This window comes from Girardinichthys multiradiatus, chromosome 4 (assembly GCF_021462225.1).
Source record: "Girardinichthys multiradiatus isolate DD_20200921_A chromosome 4, DD_fGirMul_XY1, whole genome shotgun sequence".
In the NCBI taxonomy this organism is placed as follows: Eukaryota; Metazoa; Chordata; class Actinopteri; order Cyprinodontiformes; family Goodeidae; genus Girardinichthys; species Girardinichthys multiradiatus.
The window spans coordinates 47,714,487-47,735,207 of record NC_061797.1 but is presented as its reverse complement, the minus strand read 5'-3'; the positions used below and the strand labels follow the sequence as shown (position 1 = coordinate 47,735,207).

Below are 20,721 nucleotides of genomic sequence, written 5' to 3'. Positions count from 1 at the left end.
GTTCTAGATATGATTAATCTATCTTTAGTAAAAGGTAGCTGTAATTAAATCTTTGCTTAAGAAACCTTCGCTTGATTGAGATGACTTGAAAAATTTCAGACCTATATCCAATCTTCCATTCTTATCTAAAATTCTTGAGAAAATAGTTGCTAATCAAATGTGTGAGCATTTACACAGCAAGGACCGGTTTGAAGAGTTTCAGTCAGGCTTCAGAGCTCATAATAGCACTGAAACAGCTCTGCTGAAAGTCACTAATGATATTCTTATGGCCTCAGATAATGGACTTGTGTCTGTTCTGGTTCTGTTAGATCTCAGTGCTGCATTTGATCCAGTCGATCACAAAATTCTCTTAGAAAGGCTGGAATATGCTGTAGGGATCAGGGGAACAGCGCTAGGCTGGTTTAAATCTTATTTGTCTGACAGATTCCAGTTTGTTCATGTAAATGATAAATCATCTTAAAACTCCAGGGTTAATTGTGGAGTACCACAGGGTTCAGTACTTGGGCCAATTCTCTTTACTATACATATGCTTCCAATAGGTCAAATTATTAGGCAGCATGTGATAAATTTTCACTGTTACGCTGATGATACTCAGCTTTACTTATCCATAAATCCTGATGAGCCCAACCAGTTAGATAGACTACAAGCATGTCTTGAAGACATAAAAACTTGGATGACTTTAAATTTTCTGCTTCTAAATTTAGACAAGATAGAAGTTGTCGTCTTTGGACCGGAGTCTTTAAAAAAGAAACTGCTTAGTCAATCACTTAACCTGGATGGCATTAAATTGACCTCCGTTAATAAAGTAAAACCCTTGGTGTTATTTTTGACCAGGACATGTAATTTAAATCCCATATTAAACAGGTTTCTAGGATTTCTTTCTTTCATCTCCGGAATATTGCCAAAATTAGAAATATCCTATCCAGGAATGACGCTGAAAAACTAATCCATGCATTTGTCACTTCAAGGCTGGACTATGGTAATTCTTTACTATCAGGATGTCCACAAAATGCAGTTAAAAGCCTTCAGCTGATCCAAAATCTCGCAGCAAGAGTTCTGATGAAAATTAAAAAGAGAGATCATATTTCTCCTATTTTAGCTTCCCTTCATTGGCTCCCTGTTAAATCCAGAATAGAATTTAAAATTCTCCTCCTCATATATAAAGCCCTTAATGATCTAGCTCTATAATACATCAGAGATCTGATTGTTCCATATGTTCCTAACAGAGCACTTTGTTCTCAGACTGCAGGTTTACTGGTGGTTCTTAGAGTCTCTAGAAGTAGAATGGGAGGCAGATCCTTTAGTTATCAGGCTCCTCTCCTGTGGAACCAGCTCCCAGTTTTAGTCCGTGAGGCAGACACCCTGTCTACTTTTAAGGCTAGGCTTAAAACTTTCCTTTTTGATAAAGCTTATAGTTAGAGTGGCTTAGTTTATCCTGAGCTATCTCTGTAGTTATGCTGCTATAGGCTTAGGCTGCTGGAGGACATAATGACCACTTTCACCCTCTTCGCTACATTCTCACACCACTACTTCTCAATTTTGGATTATTTGCTGTTATTTCAGCTTTTAACTTTATGTTCTCTCTTTTCTCTTCCTAGAAGCTACAACTGGACTGACTCTCTGTCTACCTGTGACACCTTTCTGGAGAGGGGAATCGTCCGAGCTTCTGCTGGCAACAACTTAATGCTCACCATCTACCGATGATCCACATAGCCCTGTCTTTTAGTGTTTAACCCTTTCTCTCTCCTAGACATGGCTGCTGACTGAGCGTCTACTGTGACTAACTCTACAGGTCCTTCTCAAAATATTAGCATATTGTGATAAAGTTCATTATTTTCCATAATGTCATGATGAAAATTTAACATTCATATATTTTAGATTCATTGCACACTAACTGAAATATTTCAGGTCTTTTATTGTCTTAATACGGATGATTTTGGCATACAGCTCATGAAAACCAAAAATTCCTATCTCACAAAATTAGCATATCATTAAAAGGGTCTCTAAACGAGCTATGAACCTAATCACCTGAATCAACGAGTTAACTCTAAACACCTGCAAAAGATTCCTGAGGCCTTTAAAACTCCCAGCCTGGTTCATCACTCAAAACCCCAATCATGGGTAAGACTGCCGACCTGACTGCTGTCCAGAAGGCCACTATTGACACCCTCAAGCAAGAGGGTAAGACATAGAAAGAAATTTCTGAACGAATAGGCTGTTCCCAGAGTGCTGTATCAAGGCACCTCAGTGGGAAGTCTGTGGGAAGGAAAAAGTGTGGCAGAAAACGCTGCACAACGAGAAGAGGTGACCGGACCCTGAGGAAGATTGTGGAGAAGGGCCGATTCCAGACCTTGGGGGACCTGCGGAAGCAGTGGACTGAGTCTGGAGTAGAAACATCCAGAGCCACCGTGCACAGGCGTGTGCAGGAAATGGGCTACAGGTGCCGCATTCCCCAGGTCAAGCCACTTTTGAACCAGAAACAGCGGCAGAAGCGCCTGACCTGGGCTACAGAGAAGCAGCACTGGATTGTTGCTCAGTGGTCCAAAGTACTTTTTTCGGATGAAAGCAAATTCTGCATGTCATTCGGAAATCAAGGTGCCAGAGTCTGGAGGAAGACTGGGGAGAAGGAAATGCCAAAATGCCAGAGGTCCAGTGTCAAGTACCCACAGTCAGTGATGGTGTGGGTTGCCGTGTCAGCTGCTGGTGTTGGTCCACTGTGTTTTATCAAGGGCAGGGTCAATGCAGCTAGCTATCAGGAGATTTTGGAGCACTTCATGCTTCCATCTGCTGAAAAGCTTTATGGAGATGAAGATTTCATTTTTCAGCACGACCTGGCACCTGCTCACAGTGCCAAAACCACTGGTAAATGGTTTACTGACCATGGTATCACTGTGCTCAATTGGCCTGCCAACTCTCCTGACCTGAACCCCATAGAGAATCTGTGGGATATTGTGAAGAGAACGTTGAGAGACTCAAGACCCAACACTCTGGATGAGCTAAAGGCCGCTATCGAAGCATCCTGGGCCTCCATAAGACCTCAGCAGTGCCACAGGCTGATTGCCTCCATGTCACGCCGCATGGAAGCAGTAATTTCTGCAAAAGGATTCCCGACCAAGTATTGAGTGCATAACTGTACATGATTATTTGAAGGTTGACGTTTTTTGTATTAAAAACACTTCTTTTATTGGTCGGATGAAATATGCTAATTTTGTGAGATAGGGTTTTCATGAGCTGTATGCCAAAATCATCCGTATTAAGACAATAAAAGACCTGAAATATTTCAGTTAGTGTGCAATGAATCTAAAATATATGAATGTTAAATTTTCATCATGACATTATGGAAAATAATGAACTTTATCACAAAATGCTAATATTTTGAGAAGGACCTGTATGTGCTCTCTTTCAGACTCTAACCTTGAAAACTGGCTCAGTGTTTATCTGTTCTTTCTTTCTAGGTGAAACGACTAAAGGAGCTACATCCATTAACATTTACTTTTCCTTCCCATAGAAAGGACTCCTGGATCAGTGCTTCTTTGTTCTCTTTGTGTCTCTGCTCTGTTCTCTCAAACCCCCAGTCGGTCGTGGCAGATGGCCACTCACACTGAGCCTGGTTCTGGTTCTGCTGGAGGTTTCTTCCTGTTAAAAGGGAGTTTTTCCTCTCCACTGTCGCTACATGCATGCTCAGTATGAGGGTTTACTGCAATGTCAACGCCAGTGACTGTCCACTGTCTCTACATGCTCATCTGGGAGGAGCGAATGCTACAAATTTCTGACTGGATGCAATCTGCTGGGTTTCCTTAGATAGAAAAACTTTTTATCCAATTTGAATAAATAACTAACTCTGCCTGCACTGTTCAATGATTAGGATTAATTGGAATGTATGAACCTGACTTTTCTGAAGTGCCTAGAGACGACCTGTGTTGTGAATTGGCGGCTATATAAATAAAACTGAATTGAATTGAATGGGTTTCATACCTCTGAAATAGTTTCTTATCATTAAATAATTCTCTCCATAGTGAGCCGGTTAAGAAGGTCTCGCTGAGTCTGAGACATGGTTTAGGAAAATCTGTTTCTCAGCTCTGAGGTCAACCCAAGAATGACATACACTGTATGGCTCTGTTCAGTTCTATGTTGCCGGTTCTGGTGCTGAAGCTGCCATATCAGGACTGGTTTTAAAAGTTGGTATTATTTCTCTTTAAAGTCGGTGTTAGAATCAAAACCTTTTCTTTAGGCCACAGAAAGACAGATAAACTCCTAATAAATATTATATTTCATTCAGTTTAGAAAAGGTTTTTTTCTCTATTTTAAACGTTTTTTTATTATTAATTAAATTAGTTGTTTGTTGTTGTTTCTAAGGTGTTTCTTCTCATTTTCTTTTGTTTCTTGTTGCTTCATAATTCTTTAGAGAATAAATTAATATTAAATCTAATCTTGATTCTGTTTTTAGTTTTTATTCTAATAATCTTTAGCTGAAGAGTAGTTATCTTTTTACACTGAACAAACAGAGGTCACTCAGTGACAACAGAAAAAATGTGAAAACTATAGTAAGTGATTCTTGTCTTTTACAATTTTCTATGTAAATCTGTATACTCAGTATACAGCAGTAATGCGGACGCTGCTCTGGTCTGCTGCTCCTCCACATCGAGAGGAGTCAGCTGAGGTGGCTCGGGCATCTGTTTCAGATGCCTCCTGGACACCTCTCCTGGGAATTGTTCCAGACACACGTCCCACCAGAAGGAGGCCCAGGGCAGAGGATGGCCCAGGACACGCCGGAGGGACTATGTCTCTCGGCTGGCCTGGGAATGCCTCGGACTTCCCCCAGAGGTGCTGGAGGAGGTGTCTGGGGAGAGGGATGTCTGGGCATCTCTGCTGAGACTGCTGACCCCACGACCCGGATGAGTGTATGACGACGAGTATGAGTATTAATCATTTTGTGTCCTTGCTTGCTGATTTTCAGTCTCATCGACTCTGAATTTGACAACATTGTAATAAAGCTATTCTGGTTTTGGTATGCCAGGGTTGGCTCATGTATTGTAGAAGGTGCACCTGGGCAGACTGCAAAGTGAAATCAGTTGCTGTTGGATTGATCTTTAGGCTCCAGCTTTGTCCACTCTGTAACTGCACAAGGAAGAGTAAAACTGTATTAACATCAAGAAAAATCTCACAATCCCAGTTTGTGATTGTGAACATGGTAACAAGAAGTAGAAACAACAGCTAACAAAATAAAAGCTTCGCCAGAGAGAGCAGCGTTTGAGCAGCAGAATAAAGCGGAACCAGAGAAACCTGCATTCATTTCAGCAGCTGAAAGATGTTGTGAACTTCTCACTGCGCTTCATTATTATGGAGTCCTGCTGATTCTGTTCAAACATGTTGCAGGTTGAGTCAGGAAAAAGGAGCTGCAGGTTCGGATCCGATCAAGTTCGGACCAGTTTAAGCAGTTTAAGAGATTTCTCTTTAGGGCTGAAAGTTTTATGATTATGTTCTACAGTCAGTCAGTCATTTTCTACCGCTTATTCCATAGTGGGTCGCAGGAGAGCTGGTGCCTATGTCCAGCAGTCTACAGGTGGGGTACACCCTGGACAGGTCACCAGTCCATCACAGGGCAACACACAAACTACCAAGCACACACTCATTCATACACCTAAGGGCAATTTAGAGTGACCAATTAACCTAACAGGCATGTCTTTGGACTGTGGGAGGAAGCCAGAGTACCCAGTGAGAACCCATGCATGCACAGGGAGAACATGCAAACTCCATGAAGAAAGACCACCGGCCGGGAATTGAACCCAGGACCTTCTTGCTGCAAGGCAACAGTGCTACCAACTGTGCCACCGTGCAAGAACAATGATGAATTAAGAGAAAATGGGACTGTAGACTTTGCAAGAGATCGATTGAAGGTGCTGGTGAAGACAGCACAGAGTTCATGGTGACAGTCTCTGGGTCCCTTCCTTACCTGAGCACCTGTCTCACTTGATGTTGTTGCAGTTTGTTCACTGGTGTATCAGTACTCAGGAAGAGCGTGAACAAAAGAGCTCCGCAGCCTCTCAGCCAGAGATACTGTCTATTGTGGTTGTGAAGGTAAATTTTGTCTATAGCTGGTGAGATGCTGCCATCCCTGCCACACCTGCCTTGGGTTATAGTCTGCAAGGTGGTTCTCAATTTTGTCTTCATTAGATGATTTTGCTGCATTAATCCCCCTTCTACTTAATGCCACAACATGGCAAGGTTTGGAAAACTGGGCTATAATGGTAAGACTGACAGTTTGTATTACCAAGTAATGTTAATACAAATGTTCTATATTTGGAGGATTGGCAGCAGATTGTGCCTGGTTTGTTTACTATGGAAAGAATCACATTCTCCAGTAGACTCCAGTCTGATAAATTTGATAAGATATGGAATAAATGGAAAGATACATTAGGTTAAAGCATCCAGAATTGGTGTGACCCTCTGTACTATTTGTATCATATAGCAATTTCTATAGATGATTCTAAAACCCCTTGTTCTTTGTCTCGTTGTTCCTGTTTATGTTTATTGTGTTTTTCATTGAAAATGTAAACATGTAGACATATAAAAAAAAAAATGAGCACTTGCTTGTTTCTCTATGCTTTTTTGAATAGTTTCTGATTGCATCATTGTCATAATTCCTGAGTCTGCAGCTGTTCTCAGCTCAGCCTGCTGACTGTTCACTTTGTTATCACTGTGTCAACAGATCAATCGGCTAGAAATAAAACTTTCTAATTTAGGCGGAATGAAATAAAAAAAAACCTGTCCCAGTCTTCTTTTAGAAAAATGACACATTGATGTTCAACAGAAGTATAAGAAATAAACCACAGTTCTATGGAAATACCTTCATGTCAGTACTGTAAAATCCATCCATAAAAGAAATCAGGTTTTATGTGTCTGCTGCTGACATCTTGTCAGGAAGAGATTCAGTGTTAACAGATTGAGTTTATGTGTCACATGTTTCCACTGGCAGTAGTTATTATCTTAGTATCAGTTTTTTGTTACATTTTAATGTTTCCCGTTCAGTTTCTGTATGATCAGTTTAAGGCACAGTGGGTATGAACACATATATGCCAGCCAATCAGAGAGCTTCATGTAAAGGCGTGGGACTCGTGAGAACACAGCTTCTGCCTCAGATGTGATAAGCAGCGGAGATTAGAGGCTGCAGCCTTTCTGATTGGCTACTGCCTTTTGGCCTTCAGCATAAAATTGCAGTGCCAAATCGTCGTCATGATCTAAACCATGGCCATCCTCTGGATCGTTTCCAGCCTTGCATTCATCAGCACCGCCTATGGTAAGTCTTGAATTTGAAATGAGCTTCAATCTAGTTCAAACTGCAGCTTTACTGGACCTGTGTAAACTTACACTGGTTTATGATGTAAAATAGAGCTCTTAATAATGTTGTTATAAGCAGTTATAAAAGATGATCAGCAGAGGGCAGCAGAGTGCACTGACCTGCCTCTTAGATTGATTAACTGTGCAGACTGAGCAGCACATTCATATAAAACTGACTAATGGTTGTTTTAGCTTCTGAACTTTAACTGTAAAATAATTCAGCAGCTCATATCATGGACAAACAGGAACAAGAAAAGATCTCAACCCCTGTAGAGACTCAGATGAGCTCAGACATGATTGGTGGATTAAACATTGAATGACTATAAAACAATACCTTGAAACAGCAAAATAGTCCTTTAAAATCTCCTTCCTGTCCTTTGCTTAGGCTGCGGTGTCCCTGCCACCCCCCCCCGCGTGACTGGCTATACCCGCATTGTGAATGGCGAAGAAGCGGTGCCCCACTCCTGGCCCTGGCAGGTGTCTCTGCAGGTGAGTCAGCAGAGACGTACAGCTTCCTGTTCTTTCTCATAGCCTGACCTCTGTTTCTGTCTCCGCAGCAATCTAACGGCTTCCACTTCTGTGGAGGATCCCTGATCAACGAGTACTGGGTGGTGACCGCTGCTCACTGTAACGTCACGTACGTACACAAACATGGAACCAACAACCATTTGTGATTCGTAGTGATTCCCAGACCCCAGAAATAAATCATTCTACTACTTTTATTTCTTTAAACAGAGTCCTGTTCAGATTAATTGTGCTGTTTCCTGCAGCAGGGCTTATATCTCCGGTCAAATGTTCTCATTGCGGTCGGCCAAAAGGCAGTGCTGTAACTGGGAATTATAGTTTATGAGATATTTTCCAATTTAATTGGGGTTTTGTCATGTTTTCATTCTTATTGTTTAAGTCCTGTTTTCAGTCCATATTTTTATTTGGCTGTATTCCCACCATGTTTTTATTGTGTTTTGTTTATATGATGTGTTATATTGATGTGTTTCCATTGTATTCTTACTGTGTTTATATTTTGTTGTATTGCCATCATGTGTTCAATGTGTTTTCATGTTTCCCGTCAGGACCTACCACCGGGTTATCGCTGGAGAGCACGACAAGAGCTACTATTCCAATGAAGATGTCCAGGTGCTGAAGCCTGCCCAGGTAAGCAGAAACCTTCAGCCAATCAGTTTTCAGAAACAAAGGCCCGCGCCCCAATTGACCACTTCTGCTCCTTCAGGTGTTCAACCACCCCAACTGGAACCCCTCCACCAAAAACAACGATATTGCCCTCATCAAGCTGGCCACCCCCGCCCGCCTGGGCACCAACGTGTCCCCCGTCTGCCTCGCCGAGTCATCTGACTACTTCGCCCCCGGCTCCACCTGTGTGACCTCCGGCTGGGGTCTGACCCGCTATAATGGTGGGTTTTTTTTTATTAAACCCTCACAGGCAGCTGACCCAAGATCAGTTTTAGGTGTTCATCTGTGCCTCTGTCTCCCACAGCTCCCAATACTCCCAATAACCTGCAGCAGGCCGCTTTGCCTCTGCTCTCCAACAGTGACTGTAAGTTGCACTGGGGTAGCAAAATCTCTGATATCATGATCTGCGCTGGAGGAGCTGGAGCTAGCTCCTGCATGGTGAAACCTCGCCCACCTACCTGTCTCACCTGATTGGATCCCTTTGTGCCTTCATGGCTAACATGTTTGCTGTGTTTCAGGGTGACTCTGGTGGCCCTCTGGTCTGTGAGAAGGACAACGTCTGGACTCTAGTGGGTATTGTGTCCTGGGGAAGCTGGCGCTGCTCCACCAGCATCCCAGGCGTCTACGCTCGCGTCACCGAGCTGAGAGGATGGGTGGACCAGATCCTCGCTGCCAACTAAATGCTGAGATGCTAGGATGGAGCCAGTAGGGCAACTTCAGTAAAAATAAGTGACTCTGTTTGTTTCATTAGTTATTTCCAAACATGACCTGGAATAATATGACTTCAATACTATAGTGTTCAAATGCAAAAATGTATTTCAATAAAATGTTAACATTTTATATCTGAAACATGTTTCTGTGTCTTTTTTGCGTTGTCAAGAAACTAACACCCTTGTCTTGGCAGGATTTAAAATGGTTTAATGAAAGTAATGAAGATTGAGAAGGTATCTAAAAAATACTTGATGTTAAAGCAAAAAAGATTAACAATTTTAAATGAAAAAGCCATTTCTTTTTTTATACTTTCCTTGCTTATCTTTTAGATTTTGAAAATGCTTTCCATCAATGTTATATTCAGAAATAAAACCTGCTTTCATTTTCTTGATATTTTTAACCTATTTTTCTGTGACTTTTGCCAGTTTCTTTCAGTTCTATAAATCTACCCCAAATAAAATACACTGCTGTTTAAAACTATTTACCCCCTACACACTTCTTCTTGTTTTGCTGCTGGTCCCACTTAAATGTTTTGAAATGGGGATTTCATTGATTATGGGAAAAGCTTTCCAAGCACGTGGAAATAATTTACCCCTAAACTAACTGGTTGTGCCGCCCTTGGAAGCAACAGCTGTCGTTAGGAGTTTGTAATAAGTGAACTGCTGCTTCACACGAGACCTTTCTCACACCCTGCAGAAAAATAAAGCATATAATAATGAATTGGGTGGTTTATTTTAGATGTAAAACCTCGATTTTACATGTCCTGCTCTGGTCCTGCTGCTGGTCCTGCTGCCAACTTCTGCCTGGTTCCATCTTCTTGATATGTGGAAGAGATGTTCAGCGGGTAGAGATCAGTTCTCCCTCCATGACATGTTGAGCAGCCTGCATGTGGAGTGATTATATTATATTATACTACACTGGCTAATGAAGGTGTATTTAAACATTAAAACATGAGTCATCTGACTGAATTGGATATGAGTCTTTCACATCACTGTGGAGGAAGTCTGGCCCACTCTTCTTTGCAGAATTGATTCAACATGTTAAGCCACTTAAGAGATTTTAGAAGCAATTTCCACCTATTCTGAAACTTTAAAAATAGCGTGCATTAACCATTCTTCCGGCACAGCCAGGAAACGGGATAACTGCGGACTTCCTGTGACGCCACTACCCAAATAAAAGCACAGCTGTTGCTACATCCGCCCTCTTCCACTGGTGATCATCGGGATAGGGGAGACAAGCGCGCTGATGTCTCTTTGCTGGCAAACAGACATAAACTCTTCAACTGTATCCAAGGAAGCCATACGATCATCGATCATATGTAAAGATAAGTACGAATGAAATACTGTTTGTGTATCTGGTATTTTCATTCATGAACGGGGAAATTAAGGTGTAAGAATTGCTTACTTTCTTTCTGAGGCCTGCAGAAGCAAATTGTCCCAGAGAAGTTCCCTACAGAGAAGCGGTCTCTATGAAGCCGAGTGGAGCGGTCTCCCAGTCTGGAAGGAAGACAACAGAGACCGCATCATCATGTAGTGAAGTTGGTGGACAATGAGCCGTTCTTCATCCACAGCTGGAGTTTAGCGGGAAGCTAACCCTTTGTTCACTGTGGATACATTCTTCAAACTTCATCGTCTTTTGGACAACATTACTTACCACAGTTCATGAGGTTAGGTTTGGGCAGAATAACAGTTAGGATGAAATGACCTGAACGTTTTTCATTCTATGAAGTTTTGTTTGTGTGAAACTCGGCTACCTTAGTGTTAGCAGGCTATCTGCAGCACACGTGCCCTGGTTGTGTTCTGTGTTTGTGTGTTTTTAAAGTTAAGACAAGCTTTATTTAAAGGGTGATTTTTAAACAGAACATTGATCATAACGCGCCGTCCGCGCTCATGCATTTTAACCCTTTTATTAACCCTGGTATTTTAAAGGTATGTGTTGATTCTGGTGCTAAGCTATTAGCTTCTTTGTTAGCTTAACTGCTAACCGGTGAGAACACGTGCTGCTACTAAAGAGTATTTAACAGAAAGGTTGTTAGTTTTCAAGCTAGGGAATAATAGTCCCTGAACATCATTTACTAGATTTGATAACTAAGTAAACACCATTAAGCCCCATTTCTCCAGAAAGATTTGGCTCTTTTCCAAAATATTCCCTTAATAATATTTCTTTAAATATTATTTTAATAAATAAAGGCAGCTAATGAGACACCGATGAGAATTAGTCATCCAGAAGGTTTGTTTTATTCAACAGATCATTATGTAAAACATTATTTTATTAAAATAATATTTTATCTGATCTTGCATTGTGATTGGTTGTGTAAACGTTTGCTGATTATTTCCTAAATTAGTTCCAAGACTAATTTAACTTCATTTCCAGATTCTTCAAGATAATCCTTGGTTCTCAAACATAATCATTGCATGGTAATGTTGCATCACTCTTTTGGTCATAATTTCCAATCATCTTTAATCAACTTGTTTATATTGTACATAGCCCATTAGTCCTTATTCTTTAATTCTGCTTGGTAGTTTAGTTGGATTGTTTTAGCAAAGTAAAGAGTTTGTTGATTGAAATATGTTTGACTTTGAGTTGACTTATTTTTGTTAATAAATTCTTGTATTTTAAGAAATTATGTGAATTCATTCCATGTGTGCAGAGTTTATGCTGTTCAATAACGTCAGAGCTCGTCTCACACATTTCTATTTTGTCCTAATACCATCACCTTACTGGGCTGGTATTCACAGGACAACCCTAAACAGACCGAAATATTTGATGAAATATTAATATTAAATATTAAATAAAATTGTCAGATTCATAATTCCAACACTGTAAAACTGAATGTTTTGTGAAACTCATTTGATGAGTTGTTTTATACACATTAAGCCTCCTCTTGTTCGGGATTTATGAAAAAAAAAACAAAAAACAGCTGTGTCTGACGTGATTTTAGAGGTGGAGAAAAAAACGGTGTCGCAGCTGGACCCACCGGTGGGTCCGTTGGGCTTAAGAGCTTCTGAGAGTGTTCATAGTTAAATGAGGCCACTAGAACTGCAGCCTCCATTCTAATTTATCCCAAATGTGTTTAATAAGGTTAAAGGCAGGACTCTGTGGAGGCCAGTCACAGAGTCAGGTTTAATGGGTGCTTCTGGATTGGAGGGATGGTTGGGGTGTGCCCTTGGGTATCTGAACTGCATCCTCAGTCGATTGATTTACTTTTACATCTTGTGGCACTAGTGGCCTATATTTTGTTAGTTGACCAACAGAAAATGAGGTGGAGAGAGAAAGGAAGGCATGCAGCAAAGGTCAACGGGCTGGGACCCGAGCCTGCGACGGCTGCATCAAGGACTGTAGCCTTTACCAAAGACCTTTATGCTGTGTTACTAACTGCATCACCCCTTGCAGTTGGAAACACAGCATAAAGGTCTCATCTAGCCCTAATCTTGTGTGATGCATTTAAAAACACATGGCAAAGAGGGATGTGAATCCCACTTAAACCATGCTTAAAATATCCTTTATGTATATCAGTTTTTTTGCGCCTTTTTTCCCTAATGTGATGCATAAAAACACAATGTGATTAGTTCAATCAACAATTATTTATATAGCACTTTTCAACAGTGCTATGTAAATAGACAGTGCTTAAAGTGCTTTAGATGCCAGAATAAAAACAAGACGATATCGAGACAAAAAGAGGTAAAAGTGAGAAAATAAAAAAATAAAATACATAGTAGCACAATTAAAGAATTTTTCTGATTTAATAAATAGTAATGTAAATAAACAGAACTGAATTTAATTGACATTAATCTGAAGCACACCAGCAAGTCCATTTGGGCATGCCTCAAATGAAAAGACATGAAGGTGTGGCCTAGTTGAAGTCGGGACTTAAGTCTTACACATGCAGTTGATGCTAGAAAATCCTCCGAGTCGTCTAAATTAAACCTCGTTGAAGATGTTTAGAGAATAGTTAAGCTTGCTGTTGCTGGCAACGATGGATCCATCAACTTATTTGACCTTAGAGATAGGATGCTATCAAAGTTCATGTTTATCACGATATCTGCAGTGGAGTTGTGCTACTGTGATATGATCTTCTATCAATGTGGTCCGATGTGGTCCAAAAGAGTCAGAATATTCCACATTTGCTCTGCAGAGACCCAGATTCGGACTTTAAAAGAACGTGAGCATCACAGATATTGTCAGAATGTAATTGTTTTTTGGGATCTAGATGGTGAACACCATGAGACCCGTTATCATATGACTGTAATGTTGCTTAAACCCAGTGGGAACAGACTGTGGGGAGGACCAGAGTCAGCGTGCAGGGTTGTTTTGTTTCTGATGACAACTCAGAGGAGAGAAAAATGTGGTGTTTCTTTTAGAGACCCGAGACACGGAGGAACCTGCAGCAGAGACGGAGCAGACACAACCTGGATTCAGTCCATCTCCTGATGTTACACCCACTTCAACAGGTTTCACTATGAAACATCCAGGATCCAGGCAGAGAATTAATGAAAGTTATCAGATTATCATGAGAAGATATTTAATGTTTCTGTTGTCAACAGATGAAATTCAGTTAATTATTGAGAAAAACATTAATTAAAAATAAGTGTTTTAAATATACTTCTTGTCTATTTTTGATCTAGGAAGTACACTGAGGCGTACACTGTCTGCCATATTTCTCTAAACATCAGGCGATGAAACAGATCAACTCCAAGTGATCAATAATAATTATGTTCTTCCTCCTCATCCTCTCTGATGATTTGCTGTAGGGTTTGTTTTTGTGTCAGAATGAAATAAATGATCCGGTTCATCGTGCAGATCATCAGGCGTTGGCTCAGTCTCTATGGCAACCAGTCCACCTACATGTGCTGATGGTTGGAAGAGCAGAGTCAGAAAAGATCTGTCAGAGAAGAAACCAGGTGTTGAATCTGAATGATGAGTGAAGAATAAATTCAGCAAACAGTCGAGGATGTTTCCGTTTATATCCCAAATAAAATAATTATTGCTGTAATCTTAGCATTAAACGGATGAAGCACATCCCACACACATGCAGTCATATCATTGTCTGATATCATAAAGCATTAGACAGGAAATGAACTCCACCATCTGTAAACACAGCGACCGATCACCTTCTGTCATCATAAACACATCTAAGTTAATTATATCATCTTCTTGTTAGCTGTGGAAGGAAGACCAACCGCAGAGTTCCTTCTAACATCCTTCTCTGATGGACGGGGTTCAGGCCTTTCCTGCTGGGAGCCGACAGGGTGCCACTAAGATCTGTCTGTTGGAAACATCAAGTTTTCTTCCTATTTATACATTTCAGCTCAGAAACCTAGTCTCTGAAATAAAGATTGTTGAAGAGATCCTGTTAGGGTTTGAAAACTTTTGTATTGTTTATCACTCATGTCTGCTCTAAGTGCTTTTCCCTCCTACATGCCACAGGAAGGGATAGGGGGGAGACGAGTGAGTTATGCTTTTATCAGCAACATCTAAGGGCTGCTCGTACCAGTCCCCACTCCCTCTCTGTTTAAAATCAAGACACATGAACCCTAACCTTTCTGACCCCACATACGCACACACACACACCCTGAATGTTTGTTGAACTGTGTGTGAACCAGCATGTATAAATAAAGAGAGAGGGGTGCCAATACTTTGTAGATTTGCACTACAGAGTGTGTATCTACCTCTTGCGCAAGAAGAACAGAGACCCTGTGTTATACTTCTTTCCTCTGAGTTCACTAATTAATACCTAACATTAAGTTGGTCCTTCGACGCTGGATAATGTTTTTAACTAACCTAATCTTGTTGTTTTTGCAGTGACTGAAGGACCCTGGGGACCGCCGACGCCGAGGAAGCGCTACCGCACAGCCGCACCTCGGCGTGGTGGCTGAAAGCCCCGGTGTGTAAATTCACATCAGGCCAGTGGATTAATTGCTTCGCTCGACGCCGGGGGACTCTGGGTCACCTAGACGTCAGCTCAGAGGTGAGACGTTTTGTTTAATATTAAAGAAAGTCGGAAGTCGCTGGTAGTATCTCGCCGAATGGAGACAGCAGTTGGAAAGGTATTATTCTGCCGAAAAGGTATAGAGATAAATTGGGTAGGATCCCGCCGGAAGGGGATCGCAAGCGACAAGTCATTGGTAGTGTCTCGCCGTAAGGAGACCAATTGGATAGGTATTATTTCGCCGAAAGGAAATAGCGATAAATTTAGGTAGGATCTCGCCGCAAGGAGATCAGAAACTAGGTAGTTCTGCCGTAAGGGAACTGGATAATTTGGTTGGTAGCATTCTGCCGGAAGGGAATGAAATTAAATGTCGATCGGGGCTCTGTTTCACTGACTTAGCTCAGTGACAGGGTCTTCAAACACTGAATGCCTTTGAATAAAACTTATAAAGACAAAGCCCGGTGCTCTTTTAATGAGTTATTTCTACCCCACTTTGATAAGAAGATTCCACTACAATTTTAGCGTCACGAACAGGATCTAACGTACCAGAGGAAACCGCAGGAGGGGACACGGACGCCTGGTCAGCCTGAGACGTTGTCCTCAGTCCACCTCCATTTTACGGAGGGGAGTCCTAGTGCCCGCCTGCGGCTTCTGGCCGATTGGATCCGAATTATTTATCTATAAATATATCTGGGTGAGAAGTTGCTCTGTATGGTATAATGTATATTATTTTTTTATGACACATTAACCATCATCTCCTAAAAAATGAAAGGAAAAGGTGGGGATGATTGTGTTAAATGAGCTTTAATTTGGGAAGATAAGTTTGGTTTTTCACAGAGTGGAAGTTTGAGTGTAAATAAGTTAAAATAGTTTAAAGTAAAACAGTTGATGGATTGAGATGAGAAAAATAAAAAACATAAGAAAAAGATTAAAAAGCACAGAGTGCATCAATTAAGGTGTTAAAGAGTTAAAACTTTCCTGCAGGAAGTTTCGTTTGTCTTAAATATTGCGATCAGTCGGAAAAGAAAGGAGTATAGTGCATGTTATGGTGGACAACTGACTGACTGACTGATAATATTTCTGTGTGCATCTGAACCTATACTACACTAACAGGTCTGGGAATATTTAGCCAATCCTTCAATCTCTACAGAAAGCTAGCATCATTGTTCAATGCAGTAGTACTCAACTTGTGGTTCCTGGACTCCTGAAGCCTGTAAGCCATAGATTTTGGGTCCATAAAATTATAATACTTAATTAAAGGTAGACTGATTACCTATTAAAATAGATCTAAGCCAATGATGAGTTCCAGTCATTTGGTGGCTTTGAAATGCAATAATACTCACAATTTCTACTCTGGGGAACACAGATTGGGGTTGAAGAGTTTTGTTTTGGAACCAAGGTTAGGATTTTTATAACAGAATCAAGACAAGTAAAATCCCTTATTTTAGGAAAAGAAAATAAATAAAGGCTCCTTGTTTGATTTCTTAGGGTTTAAAGATTAAAAGAATACATAGGAGTACAAAGGTACACAGACTAATTTCAGATTACTAAATCATAAAATATTGGAACATTTATCAGCATTTGGATTATTAAAGAGGGGTTCTACTAATAATTTTCTCCCCAACTCTCAAAATTTAAATAGCCAAATTAAGGAAAATTATGTCTTCCCTTTGAAACACTATGTGGAAAAAATCTTAAAAAGGATCCTGAAGATTGTCATAACAAAATTGATCAATTATAGCATTAAAAGATATGGTTGAGAAAACATATTTTGAAAAGAGATTGTTAAAAATTTCTTTGAATTCTTGAAGCTTCAAATTTGGCCATTTGTCTGTCTTTGATGTTTTGTCTTTGTTTTGTTGGACTGAATGTTTGTTTATTTGTTGCATGAAACAATAATCCATGTTTAGAATAATGTTTCTAAATCCCAGATTGATTAAACTTTGAGTTTTCAGGAGAGTTAAGAAGCAGCTTGTTTCTGAGGTAGGTTCATGTTAACAGTTTTGTAGTTTAAGGTTCACTAAGATGGGTTGGAATGAAGAAACTGTGGGTTCCGCCCATAGGCTGCCAATCAAAGGTTAGTTCTGCCTGACTCCGCCCACCTATTCATGCCTTTGTTGTCATGGTAACGCTCAGCACCTCCCTTCCTGAGATTTAACACTTTAAGAGACAATAGAATCAAAATGCTTGTAGTGATTGTTGCCTTAAAAACATGTTTTTTGTATAATAATTAAGGATGTAGCATGACTTTTAGATTTATGTGTTTTACTATTAAAAGGTTAATGAAATAGTTTAAACTAGTTTGAAGAATTAGTTTTGCATGCAGAATCATTGGTGATTTATTAGATTGAAAGTTTTCCCTGGTACCATTAAGCTAGCTGACAGTTCAAGATATGCAAGAGTAAGGAATATATTTTTGATAAAGAATCTGAGTCATGACTTTATACTTGGTGGGAATTATTTATTAGATAAAATTTGTAGAGTGTATGCGTCAAAATTACATTAGATTTCCATTAATCTAATACTCATCTTAATACAAGACAAATCAGGATGATATGTGACTAATTTCTAAGTGAGACATTGATGAACTGAATAATTAAAGTTTGTGTTTAGTTGTTAATGGAACTGAGTTGCAGTTAAAAACATCTGGATTTTATTTATGTTGTTTTCGTTAAATTCATAGTGGCACGTAGTTATGTCAGAATTCATTTCTTTGGTTCTATGTAATGTGATCTTGGTTACTAGAACATTCTTGTTTAAACCTTTTGCTGGATTGTCACATGGGTTGGACCCTGCGCCAAAAGGGGGGAATGTCAGAATAAAGTAACGTGGAGTTATTGCCACGATCATTTTCTTCCACATCTTTGTGTAAAGGTAGGATGGTGTTTTACTGTCAAAACCTGTCCACTGTGTTTTCTCAAGTTTCACAGACGGTGAAGGCTGCATTACCAGAAACAGCCATTTCCACCCTCCAGTCCTTTATTCCTGGCGACTGGATTCTGGTCAGAGAATCTAGGAGAAAACACAGGAAGTCCTGGCGCTGGAATGGCCCATATCAGATCCTACTAGACACCCAGGAAAGCTGCAGGAAAGCTCCAGCTCCTCCAGCTTCATCTGGCTTCCAGGACACAAGTCATCTTCCAACTGGATCATCCACGGCCTGAAAGGTGTGAGGACAGCGGACCACCACAAAACAAAGAACTGTAAGCTGATCACTGGCGAGTGATTGAAGAGGCGGTTGAAGAACACTGTTCTTACAAGGGCACAATAATCTCTTGGGCAGTGCAACGTTATTTCAGAATCTACTTAAGGCCATCGTATTGCCTGAAAGTTAGAAATCATAAGATAATTTGCCTCACTGCGCACACACCACAGTGAGAGACACAAAGGAAACATACAGGGAAGACCTCTACACATTTGCACATAACCTTTCTCTGGATGATGGACTGGCGACGTCTGCAACAGAGAGACAGTCAAACAAGCGCCATGATGCTTATTCTCCTTAATTTCTTAACATTTAGTGGCTACTAGGGGCTCCTTTTGCCTGGACAGCGAGGGTCAGCCAAATTCTTTTCTCCCACTTTGACAGCGAAACTGACTCTGAGGAGGAAATCTCGGATGCTTTTATCTAACTTTCATGTTTATTGCTTGATATCTATCATTATGGTATTATTACAAATTTGAATGTGTTCATTTCCATTGTTGTTTAGTTGGACTATGGAAGCCTAACTTCCAGCAGGTTAGAGTTCCTGTTTCTAAATATATTTCTAGCGGAGCTTCCTACGACCGCCCACCTGTACCAGACTGGTAACAGGGCAGCTTGGAGCGCAGAAGCCACTCAGGAGAGGCAGCAGGATTTTTGAGTTTTGTTTATGATTTGTTTTCTTTGAAAAAAAAAACTGTTTGCTTTCAGTACCAGAAGAAAGGACATTCCACTTCAAGGTCACGATGCAGCTATGTGGAAGATGGTCTGTTCTGATGTTAATGATTGGTATTGCAAGTATTTTTATTACTCTCGTGTTCATTTGGGGAAAGGTACTGCAAAGATAATTTGTGGCTAATCTGAGTAATTACGCCAATAATACTCATCAGTTGATTCGAAGAGAGATTCATCACTTTTCTGACTACTATGATCATACTGATAATGTTTGGTGGCAACTGATGCATCAAACTGTGAGGAAGATAAGAAATGACAGTTGCTATGTTTGTTGTTTGATTCCACATGCTATTAATGATCAACCATTTTTAGTACCTGTTCCTATTGATACTACTTTTTTTTCAGATAGGCAACATAACCAGCTGGTGGAGGTTGTTTTTCCTTGGGTGAGGAATTATATTGTAAGGCAAAGCATAAATGTTTGTAGATTTTCTAATGAGCCTAATTTAATATGTGCTACTACAGGAATTCTTTATAGACTCGGGCTGGGACTTTTAGATTACCCCGGGACTGTTGAGGGGTTGGGTTACAGCATGTGCTGAGCAGCAATGATTGGTGGACCCTGCCTTGCAGCGCTCTGATTTCCACTCACCATATTTAGGACATGTGTGTTGTTTTCTGCTTTATACCAAATTCATGTCAAAGCACACTTTTGTGATTGAGGTGGTGATTGCCTGCCTTCTTAAATATATATATATTTTTTTACCATAGTTTCACAAAATTAACAATTTTAAAGCTAAAAAGGTTTGTCTGAATGCTTGTTGATATGTCAAATGTCTCCCTGTATGAATAATCTTTTATTTATTCAGAAATTTAGAAAACTTTCATAAGATCTATTTCTAAACCTTCAAAGCTGATGGAGTCAGAAAACGATGTAGGTTACATTGATAATTGTCGAACATTTTGGGGAAAACCTTGTCTGATCCGGAGAGACGGCATCCATCCCACTTTGGATGGAGCTGCTCTTCTTTCTAGGAATCTGGCTGAATTTATTAGTTCTCCAGAACTCTGACAACCCAGGGTTCAGACCAGGAAGCAGGGTAGTAGTTTAACACTCCTCTCTGCAGCTTCTGTACTGCTACCCATCCATCACCCTATTAAGTCAGTGTCTCGCCCACGGCCAAAATTGAATAGATTAAAAAATAATCTAAAAGGAGGAAATCAGGAAAATCTCATAAAAGTAAACACAACTCAGACTAAAAAGAAAAAATAAAACTATTAAATGTGGCTTACTGAACATAAGATCTCTCTCTTCAAAGACATTGCTAGTTAGTGACCTGATTTGTAACAATCAGATTGATTTATTTTGCCTCACAGAAACTTGGCTGCAGCAAGAGGATTATGTTATTATAAATGAGTCAACTCCTACTAATTATTTAAATTTTCACATTCCTCGAAATACTGGGCGAGGAGGAGGAGTAGCAACCATCTTTCACTCTGATTTATTGATTAGTTCCAGACCAATCAATAGCTACAACTCTTTTGAATATTTAAACCTTAGTTTTCCTCATCCAAATTGCAAAGCACTAAAACCTCTTCTGTTTGTTGTTTTGTACCGTCCACCAGGCCCTTACTCTTAATTTTTAGATCAGTTTTCAGACCTTTTATCTGATTTAGT

At 40.2% G+C, this 20,721-nt stretch overlaps 1 protein-coding gene across 1 annotated transcript; it reads left to right on the top strand.

Annotated features, from left to right (window-relative positions):
* Positions 1-7,149: 7,149 nt before the first annotated feature.
* Positions 7,150-9,375, top strand: LOC124866689 (chymotrypsin B-like). Its single transcript, XM_047362583.1, has 7 exons — positions 7,150-7,297; positions 7,724-7,827; positions 7,896-7,975; positions 8,409-8,490; positions 8,567-8,747; positions 8,831-8,964; positions 9,045-9,375. The coding sequence occupies exons 1-7, from the start codon at positions 7,246-7,248 to the stop codon at positions 9,204-9,206; spliced, it is 795 nt and encodes a 264-aa protein (XP_047218539.1). The 5' UTR covers positions 7,150-7,245; the 3' UTR covers positions 9,207-9,375.
* Positions 9,376-20,721: the final 11,346 nt, after the last annotated feature.

Excerpts from the sequence above, each read along its gene's own strand:
- LOC124866689 (XM_047362583.1), top strand. The coding sequence starts at position 7,246 with ATGGCCATCCTCTGGATCGTTTCCAGCCTTGCATTCATCAGCACCGCC. Across the intron at positions 7,298-7,723 it reads ATTCATCAGCACCGCCTATG|GCTGCGGTGTCCCTGCCACC; the intron begins GTAAGTCTTGAA and ends TCCTTTGCTTAG. Across the intron at positions 7,828-7,895 it reads CCTGGCAGGTGTCTCTGCAG|CAATCTAACGGCTTCCACTT; the intron begins GTGAGTCAGCAG and ends CTGTCTCCGCAG.